The 15,957-nt window shown below is 44.4% G+C and overlaps 2 protein-coding genes across 3 annotated transcripts in view; both read right to left on the bottom strand.

The window, feature by feature from the left end:
• The window catches only part of creb3l2 (cAMP responsive element binding protein 3-like 2), a 28,082-nt gene extending 19,696 nt beyond the window's left edge, over positions 1 to 8,386 (bottom strand). The window contains exon 1 of the mRNA XM_031797970.1: positions 7,656 to 8,386. Coding sequence (XP_031653830.1) covers positions 7,656 to 7,754 — 99 coding nt within the window. The 5' untranslated portion in view covers positions 7,755 to 8,386. The remainder of the gene's footprint in view (positions 1 to 7,655) is intronic.
• Positions 8,387 to 8,773: 387 nt separating this feature from the next.
• Positions 8,774 to 13,727, bottom strand: LOC109864329 (single-stranded DNA-binding protein, mitochondrial). Of its 2 annotated transcripts, XM_020452051.2 has the most exons (7): positions 13,677 to 13,727; positions 11,413 to 12,596; positions 10,810 to 10,882; positions 10,632 to 10,689; positions 10,265 to 10,493; positions 9,952 to 10,040; positions 8,774 to 9,854 (listed from the first exon to the last, which is right to left on the bottom strand). In XM_020452051.2, the coding sequence occupies exons 3-7, from the start codon at positions 10,831 to 10,833 to the stop codon at positions 9,808 to 9,810; spliced, it is 447 nt and encodes a 148-aa protein (XP_020307640.1). In that variant the 5' UTR covers positions 10,834 to 10,882; positions 11,413 to 12,596; positions 13,677 to 13,727; the 3' UTR covers positions 8,774 to 9,807. The 2 variants fall into 2 exon arrangements, with proteins under 2 accessions (XP_020307640.1, XP_020307639.1); XM_020452050.2 differs by lacking the exons at positions 10,810 to 10,882; positions 11,413 to 12,596; positions 13,677 to 13,727 and having other exon boundaries at positions 10,632 to 10,731.
• Positions 13,728 to 15,957: the final 2,230 nt, after the last annotated feature.

The raw sequence follows: 15,957 nt of genomic DNA, 5'->3' as shown, positions 1-15,957 counted from the left end.
TAGCATAAAAAATGTGGATGAAAGTAGTGAGAATGTATATTTGTTGGTGATGAATTTCAGATCGTCTTAATGACTGACCGTTGAGCTCGTGAGTTGAACATCCTCGGGGTCAGAGTTCAGACAGTGACTCACAGTGTTATCAGACACACACACCCTTGACAGTCAGACTAAGCAGCAAGGATCTGAAATGGAAAGAGGGAGGGAGGGAGGGATACAAGAGGGTGGAAGATGACTAGTGTCTGGAAAACTATCTCCCTCTCTCTTTCTCTTCCCACCTCCCATGGTGTCCTACCAAGGCAGCTTAATTGAGTCCAGAACTCACACACCCCGCTTCAGTGACATGTCACTTTTTCCAGGCCTGCTCTGACACAGTGACCGGCCATGCAGTCACTCTGCCCCACTGACGTCCTTCAACTGTTGATCAAGCGTTCTCTCTGTGTGAGTGTAGTGGGTTTGGTTCAATTGAGTCACAGTCCCCTTCAACATAAAGGGCGTCCAGTGAAAGGCTTTACAAGCCTGCTGAGGGAAACAACTTGTTCAACCATGCATTTATTAAGTTATTCTGAAAGCACTCAATTACATGTCTCTCTGAATAACATTGTCTAATAGGAAAATGATGTCAATGTAAAAAATGCAGGGAGAGAGAGGCATCAGAGAGGTGAAGGAGCTGTGTTTAGACTATGGGGCAGGAGCAGGCATGTTCCCCTTGGCTGTCCCTTCCCCCACCCTCCCTCGAGGGACGAGAGGAGGAAAAGGAGGACGGATAGAGGAAGCAGTACGTTATAATGGGTTAAAAAGTGAGCGGGTGAGAGAGATGGAAGGGATGGAGGACATGGAGTTAAAACTTGTGAACAGGAAATGGGTTCCAGGTGAGAAAAAAAAGAAGACTTTTAAAACACAAAACACTGAGCCCGGACAAAATGTCTGCCGCTCTCCTAAACAGCTTCGTCGGTGAATGTAGGGCTGCACAGATATCAGTGGTAAGGCGACACAGAGAGCAGAGAAATATGAGTACAGAGAGTCACTGGATCGTGTTGTAGAACTCTGATTACTAGGTCAAACTATATCCTTACTAGGCTACTGTAGATTTGGCACCTCTCCCCGTTTAGGGCTGGGACACCATGCCCTACTCTAAAAAGAAACATAGCCAACACCCGGTACACACACACACACACACACACACACACACACACACACACACACACACACACACACACACAGTGCCAGTTAACAGCTAACCGGGGCCTCAAGCGAGGGAAAGAAAGGGTGAGTGTAAATGTAGCTGTGCTGTAGAGCGTGGAGGCTAGCTGCTGTGGGTTCGGAGTAATGACCCCTCTCACACACACTAATTACAACCCTACAGCAACTACGAATGTCCGGCTTCAGAACAGAAGAAAAGCTCAACGGAGTGTGGAGGAAAACTTCACAGTGGGAGGGGTTGGAGACACCCTGGTCAAGAGTGGTGCACTAGAAAAGGGTGCCATTTCCAAAGCAGACATGGTTAAAGAGCAGCCATTGCCATGGTTACGTGACAGGTAGTTGAGCATGGTACAGGTACCTTCCAGTATCAAAGATGGTTTCCCTTCAATAAGGATTGATGAAGTATGAGGAAGAGGCACGCAACACAACACCATAGCCAGGAAGTAGAAGACCCCTAATTTTTCAGAGGTTATCTTTCCAATCTGTTATTGTTATTGTTTGAGTATTGCAAATGTTTCCTTTTGTCTAAAGAACCAAGTACAGCACCTCACCCATGAGCTTATTTAAGTGATAACGCCCGGGAAGCCGGTGTTTGGAGGACATATTGGCACGGATGTTGTTAGGCCCGAGACGAAGTCGAACCGGGTCAATATGTCCTCCAAACACCGGCTTCCCGGGCGTTATCACTTAAATAAGCTCAAGGGTGAGGTTGACATATTGACATATTGACATAATGATTGACATATTTATATTATATATTATAAAGGTTATTTTGATTAATTTATTCGTACTTTTTCGTCCATCCACAAGATATAGTCCCGACACAAATCTAAGGTTGCTACCCAAGCCGGCTGGTCGTTCGTTCTGTTGGTTCGGTTACCAGAGACGTGACCCAGTCGTTCAGTCTTTTTGTTCTGTATATATGGACCAGTCGTTCATTCTAAATGTTCCATTGCCATACTGGCTGGCAACATTCTTATCCCATGCTTGCTAGCTAGCCAACTACGGCTAACTTACAGTCATGTCAAACAGTGCAGACAGAATAACAGCAAAGTAGCTGCATTTGTTTAAACTGTTTTCTAGTGACATTTATTTGGATACATACATAACAATGAGCTAATGAAGCACGATTTCGCCTGGCAGAGAAAATGTGCTCTCTCGTTAGGATACGGTTCAGAGGAGCTAACCTACAACACAGCTAACACAATAACTTCAAACTGAAACTGGAAAGACTGCAAACTAGTTTCAATATGGTTTTACCTGTTTTCTATTGATAGTTCTTAGTTCTTCTTCAATCGAATGTTTGGACACACCGACTCATTCAAGGGTTTTTCTTCATTTTTTACTATTTTCTACATTGTAGAATAATAGTGAAGAAATCACAACTATGAAATAACACATTTGGAATCATGTAGTAACAAAAAAAAGTGTTTAACAAATTAAAATCTATTTTATATTTGAGATTCTTCAAAGTAGCCACCCTTCGCCTTGATGACAGGTTTGCACACGCTTGGCATTCTCTCAACCAGCTTCATGAGGTAGTCACCTGGAATGCTTTTCAATCAACAGGTGTGCCTTGTTAAAAAGTAATTTGTGAAATTAATCTTCTTCTTAATGCGTTTGAAATAAAGAAAAACCCTGGAATTAGTAGGTGTGTCCAATCTTTTGACTGGTACTATATATCGATAAAGATGATGCCGATTCATGATTTCGACTGGCTGAGAAAAGTTGCCTTCCTGTCTGTCTCACCCCGACACGTTCATTACGATGGGACATCTGGAAATCGAATTTGAATATTGAAAAAATTGTGAAAATGTCGGAGACAGACTGTAAGGTTTATACAAATCTCTGCTGTTGAAAACAAAATGTTAGTCTAAAAGAAATGTGAGATAATGCCTAGATGCTTTTTATAGTGGAGATCAGGTTGATAAATTGCCTGGCTGGGCTGATGAGACAGCGGATTGCGCAGTCAGATGGAACAGAGTAAATAGGCATTTTAACGTCATAGATTTAGCCGGTGGTAACTTGTGGAATAGACACTGGCTGGAATGCGGTTTTAACCAATCAGCATTCAGGATTAGAACCACCTGTTGTATAAAACAGAATAGCAACACGACATGAATGATACTGGATCTAAATATCTGCTGGAGAGGAATATGATTTGTTCCTGATGATCAAAGCACCTACATGCCTGGGAGGAATGACTGACAGTAATGACTGACAGTGACATGCAGTGGGAGGACAGAAAGAGCTGTGGAATGACAGAAACACACCTACATATAAACACAGGGGTAGGGCTGGAACAGGGACAAACAAATAGCGCACACTTCAAAGCACATCATCATCACATACAAATCTGATTGACTGGCTGTCTAATATATGCAAAGGACACGGTACTTAACACACTCCCTTTCATGTGAATGTTTCACACACACACACACACACACACACACACACACACACACACCACCAAATCAGTGCACGTCCTCTCCCACGGAAATGATCCTCTCCTGAAATGAAGGAGTTGATATTGAATAGAATAGGGTTAGGGCAGTGAGTGAATGTGGCCTTGTATGTGAGTGTGTATGTGTGTGACCCTCCCTCCCAGCAGACGTCACACAGACGGCCCTTTCAGCCTGGCGGAGAGAGAGAGAGAGAAAGAGGGGGGGGGGGGTCTGTTATGACGGGCCACACAGGATCAGGCTGCCCTGCCCCAGTGGAGAACAGGCATCACTCTGTACACACACACACACAGCATGAGAGAGCCCGCTCTGTTTGACTAGCCGTGTGTGCGTGTGTGCTTGCGTGTGCGCCCTTTCCTTCATAGGCATGTCCAACCGGCATATACAGTACTGAGAGAGAAAGAAAGAGGGCTCTATTAAAGTAAGCCTGCCAACCGTACCCTCCACCTACCCCTCCTAATACACCTCTGAGCTGATTGATGTGCTGCACTGTATCATTCTTTTCTGACCCTGCTGATCATTTATGAACATTTGAACATCTTGGCCATGTTCTGTTATAATCTCCACACGGCACATCCAGAAGAGGACTGGCCACCCCACATAGCCTGGTTCCTCTCTAGGTTTCTTCCTAGGTTCTGGCCTTTCTAGGGCATTTTTCCTAGCCACTGTGCTTCTAACCTGAATTGCTTGCTGTTTGAGGTTTTAGGCTAGGTTTTCAGTTGATGTCAGAAGGGATTTTTCATTCAATTTGATTTGATATGTCCTCTGGCGACCAACTTTCTCAGAGAGACAATATTTTTATGAGACCACAGGGGAGGTTTCAGTGACCTGGGGTAGGATAACCAAACCTGCAGGTCAGGGTGATCCTGTTGCCTCTGGTTCCGCTCCACAACACTCAGATCAGTTTAAACCAGTCGTAGCGTTTCCACTGAACACTCCTAGACATAATGGTTTATGAATATGTCCACGTGTCTTGTGTAGTATATTAACACATCTATAAAGTATTGTAACCAGTCAGACACATAGGAAGTACAATCTGTCCACTCAGGCCTATCTCTGCTTCCTGGCCTCTCCTGTAGCTCTCACTCGTTCTAAATATGGACAGAACAAACACAGCGGCAGACGTTCTCCTGTGGGCCGGCCGGTGGCTTCAGATTTAGGAATCTTAGACCTGGGACTTCCTGTCATCCAAGTGCCTAGGCAGGGTGAGCTGAACTAGCAGAGCTGTTAATGGACTTTCCCGAGCTAAATCACCACTATGACCTCACTGACTCAGTAGTGATAGGCTCGTTCACCAAAGACGCCTTCTCTGTTCTCTTCAGCAGCTCTAACAGTACAGTCTGCGTGCTATCTAGAACCTAAAAGGGTTCTTCGGGAGTCCCCATAGGAGAACCCTTTGAAGAACCCTTTTTGGTTCCAGGTAGAAGCCTTCTGGTTCCAGGAAGAAACATTTTGGCTTCTACGTAGAACCCTTTCCACAGAGAGTTCTACATGGAACCAAAAAGGGTTATCTTATGGGGACACCTGAAGAACCCTTTTGGAACCCACTTTTTCTAGGAGTGTAGCGACAAAACAATGTTCTCACCAGAGGTCTATCGCCACGGTCTGCACAATGGCTCGATCTGTCACTCGGCAGATTCAGGGACGAGACTCCATAGACAAGACAACTTTGGAATTTCATCATCATCATCATCAACACACACTGTGCCTTACAAGGCTGCAAAACAGCAATAAATACCCTTTGGTCCAACCCTTACAGAGAGAGAAGTGCAAGGCTGACAGCGTGATAGTGTCTGAGAGAGGACGCATAGTTAGCATATTTACTACTAATAAAGTCATTAAAAAGTGGAGAATGTAAGTTCCACAGTAGGGCTGTGAAAGAATGGTGAGGGCTACAATCAGAACTCTCACACCACGAGGTACGCAGGAAAGTACACACAGGGATGGTAAATGACAGAGTATTATAAACCCATAGATTTAGGACTAGGATCCTAGGGAGTTCCTCCTTTGATCGTCACACAAGACTGCGACTTGATTAGTATATATAGAACGCTTGGTAGGCTGTAACGCAGAACATAAATGGTGTTTGTGCGTAGACAGGAGGAGATGAATCATGTCTGGAAAACGTATGATAGGAACAAAGCAATACTGCAGCTGTCTGATAATAGGCAGGCTAAACCACGGGATTTGACGAATAAGACAAAAAAAACAGGCCCCAGGTGCATGACCACGAACAGCGACGTATTCTAGATGTTTGCGAAAAAACGGACTGTGAGCGCTTCGTAAATATTTGGGCAGAGATATTTTTTCCCCTTGAGATCTCCTCTGTAAGCAAAAACCACATCAGTGTCTGTCATCAAGTGAATGAGCTTTTCTGCCAAAAGTCAGCCAACGGCCTTTCCTTTATGTTGCCTTCGCTACGGCAAGTGTCATGCTGTTGTTTCTCTAAGGACTGATCGGCCCTGGGGATATAAGACAAACATGTAATAGAAATAACCGCTGTGTGTGACTGTCCTTCAGACTGACTATCTCCGAGCAGTCGTCTATGAAGAGCGGATGGGGTTTCTCTGAACGGGGTGTGAGTGGTGTGGATAGGTTGTTGTGGAGAGGAGATGTGATGACGCCACCTCAAAAAAAAGACTAGCTGCGTTATCGTGTTGAGAAACAAGAGCTACGTAGACCTGCATGAGGCACGAGTAGCGAAGAGAGCATTGTGCAAATGGAATTAGTCCGGGATTGAGCTGACATCTGCGGCCTCCTCGAATGCGGCACGTTGCCTTTAAAAGGGTGCAGCTGCAGACAAGGCGTGATTGGATTGAATTCCGGCCTCGCGGATCCATAGAAGTAGAATGACATAAAATGGCTCGATTCTATTTCAATGTAAAGCCCAGATGTCTGTTCAACGTCCAGTCTTGATAATGTTGATTCAACGTTGGTTTATACCCAGTGGGAGGGAGTTGCAGAGAGATGTGCCCTTCTCACTGATGGGAGATCCAGATGGGAGTCTCAAGAGTACACACACATACATACCAATCAGTACCAGGGGAGGTGAGAGCTCAGCTCTGCAGCTGAGAGCAGTTTGCATTGTTGTGAGAAATGCCATGTCAACAAACCCCGGGGAGAGAAAGTGAGAGTGTGTGTAGGCTTCAAACCCAAGGAATGGAGGGGGGGGGGGGGCATGGACGGACGACTTGAACAAAGACACTGCTCTGTTCTCGTGCCATCTGAGAATATCAACCTCTCCTCCGCTCACACACACAGCCTGCTACTCACTCTCTCACACAGAGGTTGTACAGTTTCTTCTCACATGGCCTGTGGATTTACTTTTCCCACAGGCTGCATGGATTTGCAGGTCTGTGGACACAGTTCCCTCTGCTGTGAGTTAATAACAATGGCTTTGCTGAGTTATGTTACAGTGCAATGTGCATGCTGGAGTTCGAGAACATTGGAACTGGGAAGGTGTAGACGGCAGAAGGTTTGACTTGGTCCCGATACACAGAAATAAGAGCGGCATGGTGTGGGTTCACTGATGTTTTAAGATTCCAGCTGGTGTCCCTAATCTAGGGCATTGGCGGAAGAAGTAAGGAAATGTCGTCAATCACACCAAATCTAGACAGTGGAGAAAGTCTCAGTTTAATGTAAGTGTCTGGTTCCCATCCTCTGAGCCAGCTGGATCCATCATTATCCGTCACCCCAAACCAAATAACTGATAAATTAGCCCATCGACCGAGCTCACTCGTGTGGTGTCTAAGTAGGACAATAAATAGGCTAATCATAGTTTGCATTGAAAACAGCAGTGACTCAATTGAAAATCATGTAATTAAAAAATTTTAAAACAACGGATGAATTTGACGGATGGCATATATTCACTACCAGCCCAGTGAAACCTCGAGAACCTTGGTATGGTAATCAATAATAATAAGGGCTATTGACAAGTGTGGCAGTGCCATAGCGGTTCGTAGTGTTTATAATATTTGCCTATCTGTAACTTACTGTGCTGTATAAGACATGTTCGTTTTCCCCAGGCTCCGACAGCTCACTGAGATTCCTATCCCAGTGTAAAAAGGACTCAGTACTGTCCAATATTTCCATCCTTGGCGATGCGACCGCTCTGATTCACAATGCGTCGTTAGATGAGGACAGTTCCCTTGATGATACTTTGCAGCGCAGATAGCAAATACACTCCTTCACCCACCTTGCAGCGATTCCAACCGCAGAATGTTACTTTTTACTCCGTCCACGCACAACTTCAGTGAAGAAACGTAGTTAAGTTGATGTCGCTACAACGACGTAATACACGCAGTAGTGCTGCCAACAAAACGGTTGTCCCCGAATTACAATATTTAAAAAAGGGTGAAGAATAGAGCAAGGCTGCCCCGTGTTGGGTATTGTTTATTTTCTTGGCACAGAGTTTGTATGGACTTTTTCTTCCTCGTATTCGTTGATGAAGTTTGCTACCCACGTCCAGAGTAGACCAGACAGGCAGGAATGCGGGTGGGGGCAGGGAGAAGAGTAGCGACATCTAATCAGACTAAAAACCCTAGTGTTTGCATTTCATATGCGTAGGTTGTCTCACGATAAATGGCAACATACATTACAATGGATGTAGATTTAGCGCAACACCCAGAATGTATATGGAGACTGTTCGCATGAACACTTCGCAATAATTTCCGTCAGAAATTAATAGGGAATTTTACAACTGAGAAAGACCTGCTCCTGTCCATCTGCGTCAAAACCAATCAAACGAGTCCTTCTATTCAGACCGTCTGTGATTGAACAGGGTCCGCGACCAATCCAAAGGCTTTGAGCCCGAGTCTTTGATTGACAAGCAAATAAGCCAATTAAATAACATCAACGTTATTTTTTTGTAACAAATCAGAGAAAGACAAGAATTCTTCGTTCTTAAACACTGCCTCCCCGGAAATGCAAATCAACCAATCAAGTTAAAGCCTTAAAAAAAAGCGCTTGAATAGCCAACTTTCTGCTGCAATAACTTCAACCGCAACTCTAGAGTGGTCTGCCAAGGAACAGGTCAAAGAGGACATTCTGGGAAGAAACATGAAATTATTCCACTAAATGTGTGGATATTGAAATTAAGCGAAAGGCAAAAGTTCTGGTGGGAAGATTTTTTATATTCTACATGATACATACAAGTACATTAAAACAACATGCGTACAACATTTGCCCAGACAGAATGGAGGTGAGAATCTGGTGTCTGGTTTCCGAAGGGAAAAAACAACAACTTTAAAGTGGAATGAAACCGAAAATAAACAAATAGTTACAAGTTTCAAACTATCTTTGAAATAGAACAGAAAGACATGCTTAGAAGAAAACAGGTGGTATAACATTCAATATGAAACTGGCACAGTCATAGTTTTGGGTTCAGCCTTATGTCAGTCACACATCACCCATTTATTTTTCTCATCTGTGATTTGGCTTCTCTGGGGAAACAAGCGTAAGTCCTCACCTTTAAGGCATGATCCTTTTCTTCCTGCATTGAACTGCAGTTCCATTAGTTGTACTCCACCAATAATACCACAAATGAGCGTAAACTAAGATTAGTAACATAATTTTGGTGGCTAAAATACATACGTGTAACCACACGTTTAGGTATACCCTGGCGCACTCAGAGAATGATAGAGTACTTTAATACTCATAAGCATGTTTTAGCATGGACAGTGCCATTGAGGACATTGACCATTTTGAAGTAGTCAATTGGATGGTACCTCCTATGGGTTAAGGAAGGATCACATAATTCAATCCAGGTCATCAGCCAATTAATTATACTCGTGAGCAAACATTCCATAACTGCAGGTTATCCCCAACCTTGGGTTTATACCTGTTCCAACAACACACCCTAGGTGGCAGTACAAACCCTTTCAGTTTGTTTACCAACTCAGAAGTAGTAGAAGAAAATTGACTACTTCAAAATGGAGATGGACTCAATGGAGCTGCCCGTGCACTCACCGACAAGGGACAGATAGTCCTCTATCATTCTCTACAGTCAACAGAGAGGTTTTACTCTGTGTGCCGTCCCATTTAGATAGCAGGCACACAGCTCCAACAGTCAGTTGATATATAGACACTAGAGTAGCTACACAGAAAGAGCTTCAGTCTTCCTCCTAGATGAAGAGTGCCACTTCCTTCATTGGTCCCTCCCTCGAATGTTGTCGCTTAAGAATACAATGTTGTCTGTAGAAGGGAAAATAATCAAAATGTTTAATTGTTATGAAAATATAAAATGTCTGTGAATGTGAAATGTGTCTGAGTGGGTGTTCCCCTCTCTCACCTGCAATGATGGTGGTAGCCTGGCGTCTGACGTTGTTCTTGTCTACGTACTCCCCGTAATCCAACTTCCCCTCCACCAGAACCCTCGACCTAGAGCGGGGGCACACAGACCCAAGGAATGTGTTACTGATATAATATTTTCTGCAGATTGTTATAAGACCAGTTATCACCTGTGTGTTTACGGCAAAGACACTTCTAAGTAGATAAGACTGAAAAACATTTACTTATCAGGCTCCTAGTCCCCAGAAAAACATTAACAGCCTGAGAAATTGACAACCCACAGTATACAGGGTGACACAGAGTGAAGAACATACCCTTTCTTGACATACTGGTAGGCCACATCCCTCAGACCAGGCTTGAAGATTGACACACGATGCCACGTCGTCTTCTGGCTGACATCTCCTGCGGGGGACGTCTCCACGTCCCCGGAGCGCCACATCTCATTGGTTGCCATGGAGAAAATGGTGACGGGGTTCCGTCCCTCCACCTGTCTCATGACAGGGTCCTGCCCCACGCGGCCCAGCAGCTGGACACGGTTAATCGCTGTGGGGTGGAGGAGGGGGTGCACACATGTCAAAGCCACAGGGGAAGACATTAAGGAGTGCACAGACATCAGCTGGTCTGGATTGTTTGTGATCAAGAGGAGAAACCTGAGAAAGTGCCCTGACAGTCTATACTCACATCTCTCCAGGATCAGGCTGGTGTCTGTAGACTGGTGTCTAATCAGCTGTCTGAAAACCTGCAGGGAAGAGGCATAAATGGACATTACACTACAATCAGCCAAGGAGTCACAGCCACAAAAGTACAGTAGAGTTGCGATTATGGGGGAACAGCTGGAGTAGGTGTGTTGCACACTTACCTGTGCTGCTCCGTTTCTCAACATCCCCTCTGTTTGCTGGACGTACTTTATGGCAGTAAAGTGGACAGACAGACTGTAAGAAAGAGTATCAAATTGACTTCCTCTCAAGATGAGGCGATGAGGATTAGTTAGAGCTTTAATCCTGACTAACAGCCAGCAAGTTACATGGACACAATTGTCTTTATTCTATAGTCACACCTGTCATATTTGGGTAGCTGTCCCAGTGGTAACGTTATCTAGATATAGTATCATTATTCAAATACCTAAATCTAAGATAATAATAGTAACGTTAGCCTACCGCCTGCTGCTTGAACTATGTCTAGTGTGGTTACCTAGCTACATGGTCTCCACAAAGATAATTTGTATCGCATTATAACCATGTGTAAATGGCTTGCTAACGCTACATTGTAATCTCTACTACTGATGTTACGGTCATGCCCCGCCAGCTCGCTACATTAGTTGCAATGAGAGTGGATAGATAGCTACTAATAGGGAAGAGACATGAACTGCCATAAAAAGTAGACTTGTCCCATAAATTTTTAGCATGCTTGTTGTTTATCATTATATCTATCTAAGGACATACAGAAAGTTCATTCAACTTACATGATGCAGAAACCGAAATCCTCAGTCCATGCTGCTTCCGGTCCGTCGCTAATATTGGTCCGTGGATCATTGTAGAAGGCAATAGACAGTTCTGCTCATACTTGGGGCTGGATCAAATACTTTCAAATGACAATTTTTAAGTTGATGATGACGAATTATATATGTGGGGGACATTACATAACCTGTAGGTTTTATTTCCAAATAGTATGGATGTTGTCTCCCGCGAAGCTGCGCGAAACAAGATATAAACAATAGAGCTGGCAGTATCTTTATTTTAGGCCATTTAACAACGTTAAGTTCTAGAAAACCTTTGGTTACAATCCTTCGCTCACAGAGAGTACTCAGACGATGATATACAATAAAATCTAAATAAATGCATACAATTCTGAATCAAAACAGAAGTAAATACGTCTAAATATGTCTTAAGTAAATACTGAACACAGGGTCTTACAAATCAGTAGGCCTATATAATTTACTACAGTAATAAGGTACATCTTTGGAACATGCCTTTTGCTCAACAAGTGGCATTTTTATTCATTTCTAGTGTAAGCTGAATATCCTAGAAAGTGAATTATGCAGTATCTTGATTACATTGATTCATTTTTATTACAACCAATCTGACCATTCTGACTGCCATTACATGACAGTTAACCTGAGAACAAGGCCATGTGTAGGAGAGAAGAGGAGAGAGAGATGCCTCGCATCGTACCTCTCACCAGGTGTAAAGGGAAACTTCTAAGGTCCTTCAGAAAGCACACACCACTCAGACAAAGGCACACCTTCCCAGAGCAATGTCCTGTCCCTATGTTCTGTGAGAGTTTGATAGAGTATATGACCATCCAATTGACCATCCGCTGTGACCCAAATCGTCCCCCAACGACCCAAATTAAGAAGAAATGTGATTGTAGCTGTATTCTCATATCTCACTACCCACATCTCACATGCACAGGGCCCACTTTGGGTCCCGACCCATAGTTTAAGAAACCCGGATATACAGTATACTTCTAAAAAATATATGACAATAAGTACTTCTGTCTATGAATCAAGGAAATTCATGTGGTGTATGTGGTCAGGACTTCTGTATGATAAGTCCCAGCAGTTGAGAGACGAGGCGTAGAGCAGGCTGGCTGATGGGGTAGTCGGGGGGCAACTTCTCCTCCACACAGGGCAGCTTCACATAATACCTGCAAGAGAATACCGTAAAAGATGGTATATACACAATACCATTACCCATAAGCTGGACAGTGTAGTACAATGTATACAGTATATACAATACCATTACCCGTAAGCTGGACAGTGTAGTACAATGTATACAGTATATACAATACCATTACCCGTAAGCTGGACAGTGTAGTACAATGTATACAGTATATACAATACCATTACCCTTGAGCTGAACAGTGCAGTATATATATATATATACACACTAAAAGTTATGCTTTTGAATCATCTGTCCATAGAACATCTTCCTAGTGTCTTGATGATCATCCAGGTGCTTCCAAGGGCTTTTTGGCAAACTTGAGTCAACTCTTGACGACATGGGTCCCATTATGTCTGGCGAAAACCAAACACTACAGTAAGCAGCTCTTACCAACGGTTAAGCATGGTGGTGGTGGTGTGATGGTTTGGGGATGCTTTGCTGCCTCAGGACCTGGACCACTTGCCTTAATAGGAGGAACCATTTCTGCTCTGTATCAGAGAATTCTACAGGAGAATGTCAGGCAGTCCGTCTGTGAGCTGAACCTGAAGCGCAGCTACTGTAGGTTATGCAGCAGGACAAGGATCCAGAACATACAATCAAGTCATGAAAATGCATAAAAAGCAACACATTAGAAGTTGTGGAATGTCCAGACCTAATCCCAATTGAGATGTTGTGGCAAGACTTGAAACGACCAGTCCACGCTTGAAAATCCACAAATGTCACTGAGTTAAAGCAGTTCTGCATGCAAAAGTGGGCCAAAACTCCTCCACAACAATGTGAGACTGATGAACAACTACAGGAAGCATTTGGTTGCAGTCATTGCAGATATTGAGTGAAAGAGGGAAATAACTTTTTCACACAGGGGAATTGGGTGTTGGATAACTTTGTTAATTAAATAAATAAAATAAGCAGCTTCCCTTTATTTAATAGTAGGTTTAGATTGAAGATCTGATAACATTCAGTATCAAAAATATGCAAAAAATGCCATCTACAGACCACAAATGGAACAAACCTTTCTATGGTAGAGGAACTGGAACCATGTTTGACTGATTCTACCTCTCACCTGAACTCCTCTCTGTACTCCGTGCGGAGGTGCTGGCCCAGGTGGGAGCTGTACTTCAGACAGGCAAGCAGAACCCTACAGCGCTGGAACAACAAAGCAGCCTGGGACGGGCTGAGAGGGGCCTGGGACCCAGACAGGACCACTACCACCTGCCGAGCCTGGTACCCCACGAACGACAGCTGTGGAGATAAATAGAGAGATACGGGGGGGCACACCAAACATGAGACAGGTTGACAGAGGGAGATTCAACTAATCAGACGAGGTATCAAATAATTGAAGTGTACATCCATTCAAATACGTAGAGGCTTACCAAAGAGGGATGAGGCTGCAGTATTCTCAGGATCCAGCCTACAGTCAGAAAATGCTCTGGAGACGGAGTTCGGCTGGCCTGCAGAAACAGAGTTGATCATTAGACGACATACTGTACAGTTAATATGTATACTGGTATGCAGTATATTAGCATGCTTAGGGTGTGGGAGTTTCTTTCCATTGCCCGCTGTGAAGGGCACTCACCTCCTGACAGAGTACCACCAGTTCAAACAGCAGAGAGCACCCTGCATCCAGGTACTCCGCGAACAGGCCCTGCAGCTGACAGACAAGTTGTGATGGGAACATTTGAGATGAATAGAAGTTGATATTTCACGCGGAGGGATTAGCATGATGCTCAGCCTATTTATAGATTTTCCCCCCTTTTCTGTTAATGCCCATCGGTTTCCAGTGTTCTGTTTGTGCAAGATTGTGGGTTGATGGTCACTCGACGTGAATGTTACGGGATAGTTCTCTCGTCTGTCGACAGCTTTAGACACCAGACTGGATGTGCAAGGGCCAAGGACACGGATTATACACTGTTGCGTGGTATTAATGGCGTTCTGATGAACACTGTGCGATTCTATAGTCGCTGGCAAAGTCACTACCTTTTTGTTTTGACTTCCTGCAAGTCTCTTGGGCTGATGTTTACAGAACAGTTGTCTGCTGAATAGGATACTAGGGCCTTGTCAGAGAAGGCCAGTTAGACATTTTCTCTGCTTCTGGGCTGGAGGTGTTTTCCTGTTGCAACTTGTAATAAACCCGACTTGACTTTACTGCTCTTCTCTTTTGGAAATTTCTATTACACAAGTCATAAAAAACTTATACACAACCACACAAAATGTTAATGTCCAACCAATTATATCCAGGGCCCACACTCACCTCTGAATGTGGGGGCGAGCCCTGTCTTGAGTCTGGGGAAACTCTCCTCGATCCCTGTGTCTGGCTCTGGAGCTCTGGGTCACACACCAACGCTAGTAACAGCCTGGCTGTCAGGGCACCTCTGCAGACAGGGACAACACACTCTCCTGTTAGCTATACCTCTGTGATATCAAGGGAGAGAGAGAGGGAAGGCATAAAGGAAGGAGAGAGAATGGGTGTGTGTGTACTCACTGCTTGGCCGTAAGCATGTTGAGTCGAGCCGGCTCGATCTCTGTCTCTCTGAACATCAAGGCCAGGGTCTGAACGATCAGAGTACACAGCCTGGACACAGGAGACAAAGAGGGTTAGGGGCAGAGATAAACCCATTTTGAGAACAGGTATGATGGAGTTTAACCATTATATTCTTGACCACTGGAGGGGGCTAGTGAGACTTGTCACCTGTCACCTGTCACCTACCTGACCTACTACTCCTCAGTGTAGTAGTGCCACAGAGATCCACATTAAAGCCATAATCTAGTTGCATAAAGACAAAGCTGCTTAAAACCCCCAAAGAAAACCCAACGGGGTTCCTTAGTTAATCCACACTCAGGTGTTTCAGAGGCACTGGTGGTGATGTTATAAAAGATAAGAGGTAGTCTTAAACCGGTGTTAACCAAGGATCACTGTAGTCACTCAAAATAGTCTGTCAGCTTTTTGCACACACACGTGTCACTCACAGTAGGCTGTCTGCTTTGTTGGTCTCCGGCCTCTGACAGCTCCGGAGGGAGTCTTCCAGCATCGGCACCAGGAATGGAAACATGTCATTGGACTAACACACACACACACACACACACACACACACACACACACACACACACACACACACACACACACACACACACACACACACACACAGTTATGTATGGAGAAAGAAGGACAGAGAAAGAAGGACACACACAGTCACAGAAACAGACACACACACACAGATCCATGTGATCTCACCCTCCAGAAGAGTTTCCTGAGGGTGATGCTGCGGTGTGCTGCGGTGCGGAGCTCCTGGAGGAGCAGATATAGGCTCTCCAGGCTGATGCCCTCCTGAAGCAACTCACCGCTC

This window comes from Oncorhynchus kisutch, linkage group LG19, assembly GCF_002021735.2.
Source record: "Oncorhynchus kisutch isolate 150728-3 linkage group LG19, Okis_V2, whole genome shotgun sequence".
Lineage (NCBI taxonomy): Eukaryota > Metazoa > Chordata > Actinopteri > Salmoniformes > Salmonidae > Oncorhynchus > Oncorhynchus kisutch.
This window is presented reverse-complemented; position numbering and strand designations above follow the sequence as displayed.

What these genes read in the sequence shown, in the direction of transcription:
- LOC109864329 (XM_020452050.2), bottom strand. Translation starts at nt 10,716, where the DNA reads ATGTCCATTTATGCCTCTTCCCTGCAGGTTTTCAGACAGCTGATTAGA. An exon ending in TACCAGTATGTCAAGAAAGG is followed by an intron (nt 10,041 to 10,264) that starts GTATGTTCTTCA and finishes CCCCCGCTCTAG; the next exon opens with GTCGAGGGTTCTGGTGGAGG. An exon ending in GGCTACCACCATCATTGCAG is followed by an intron (nt 9,855 to 9,951) that starts GTGAGAGAGGGG and finishes TCCCTTCTACAG; the next exon opens with ACAACATTGTATTCTTAAGC.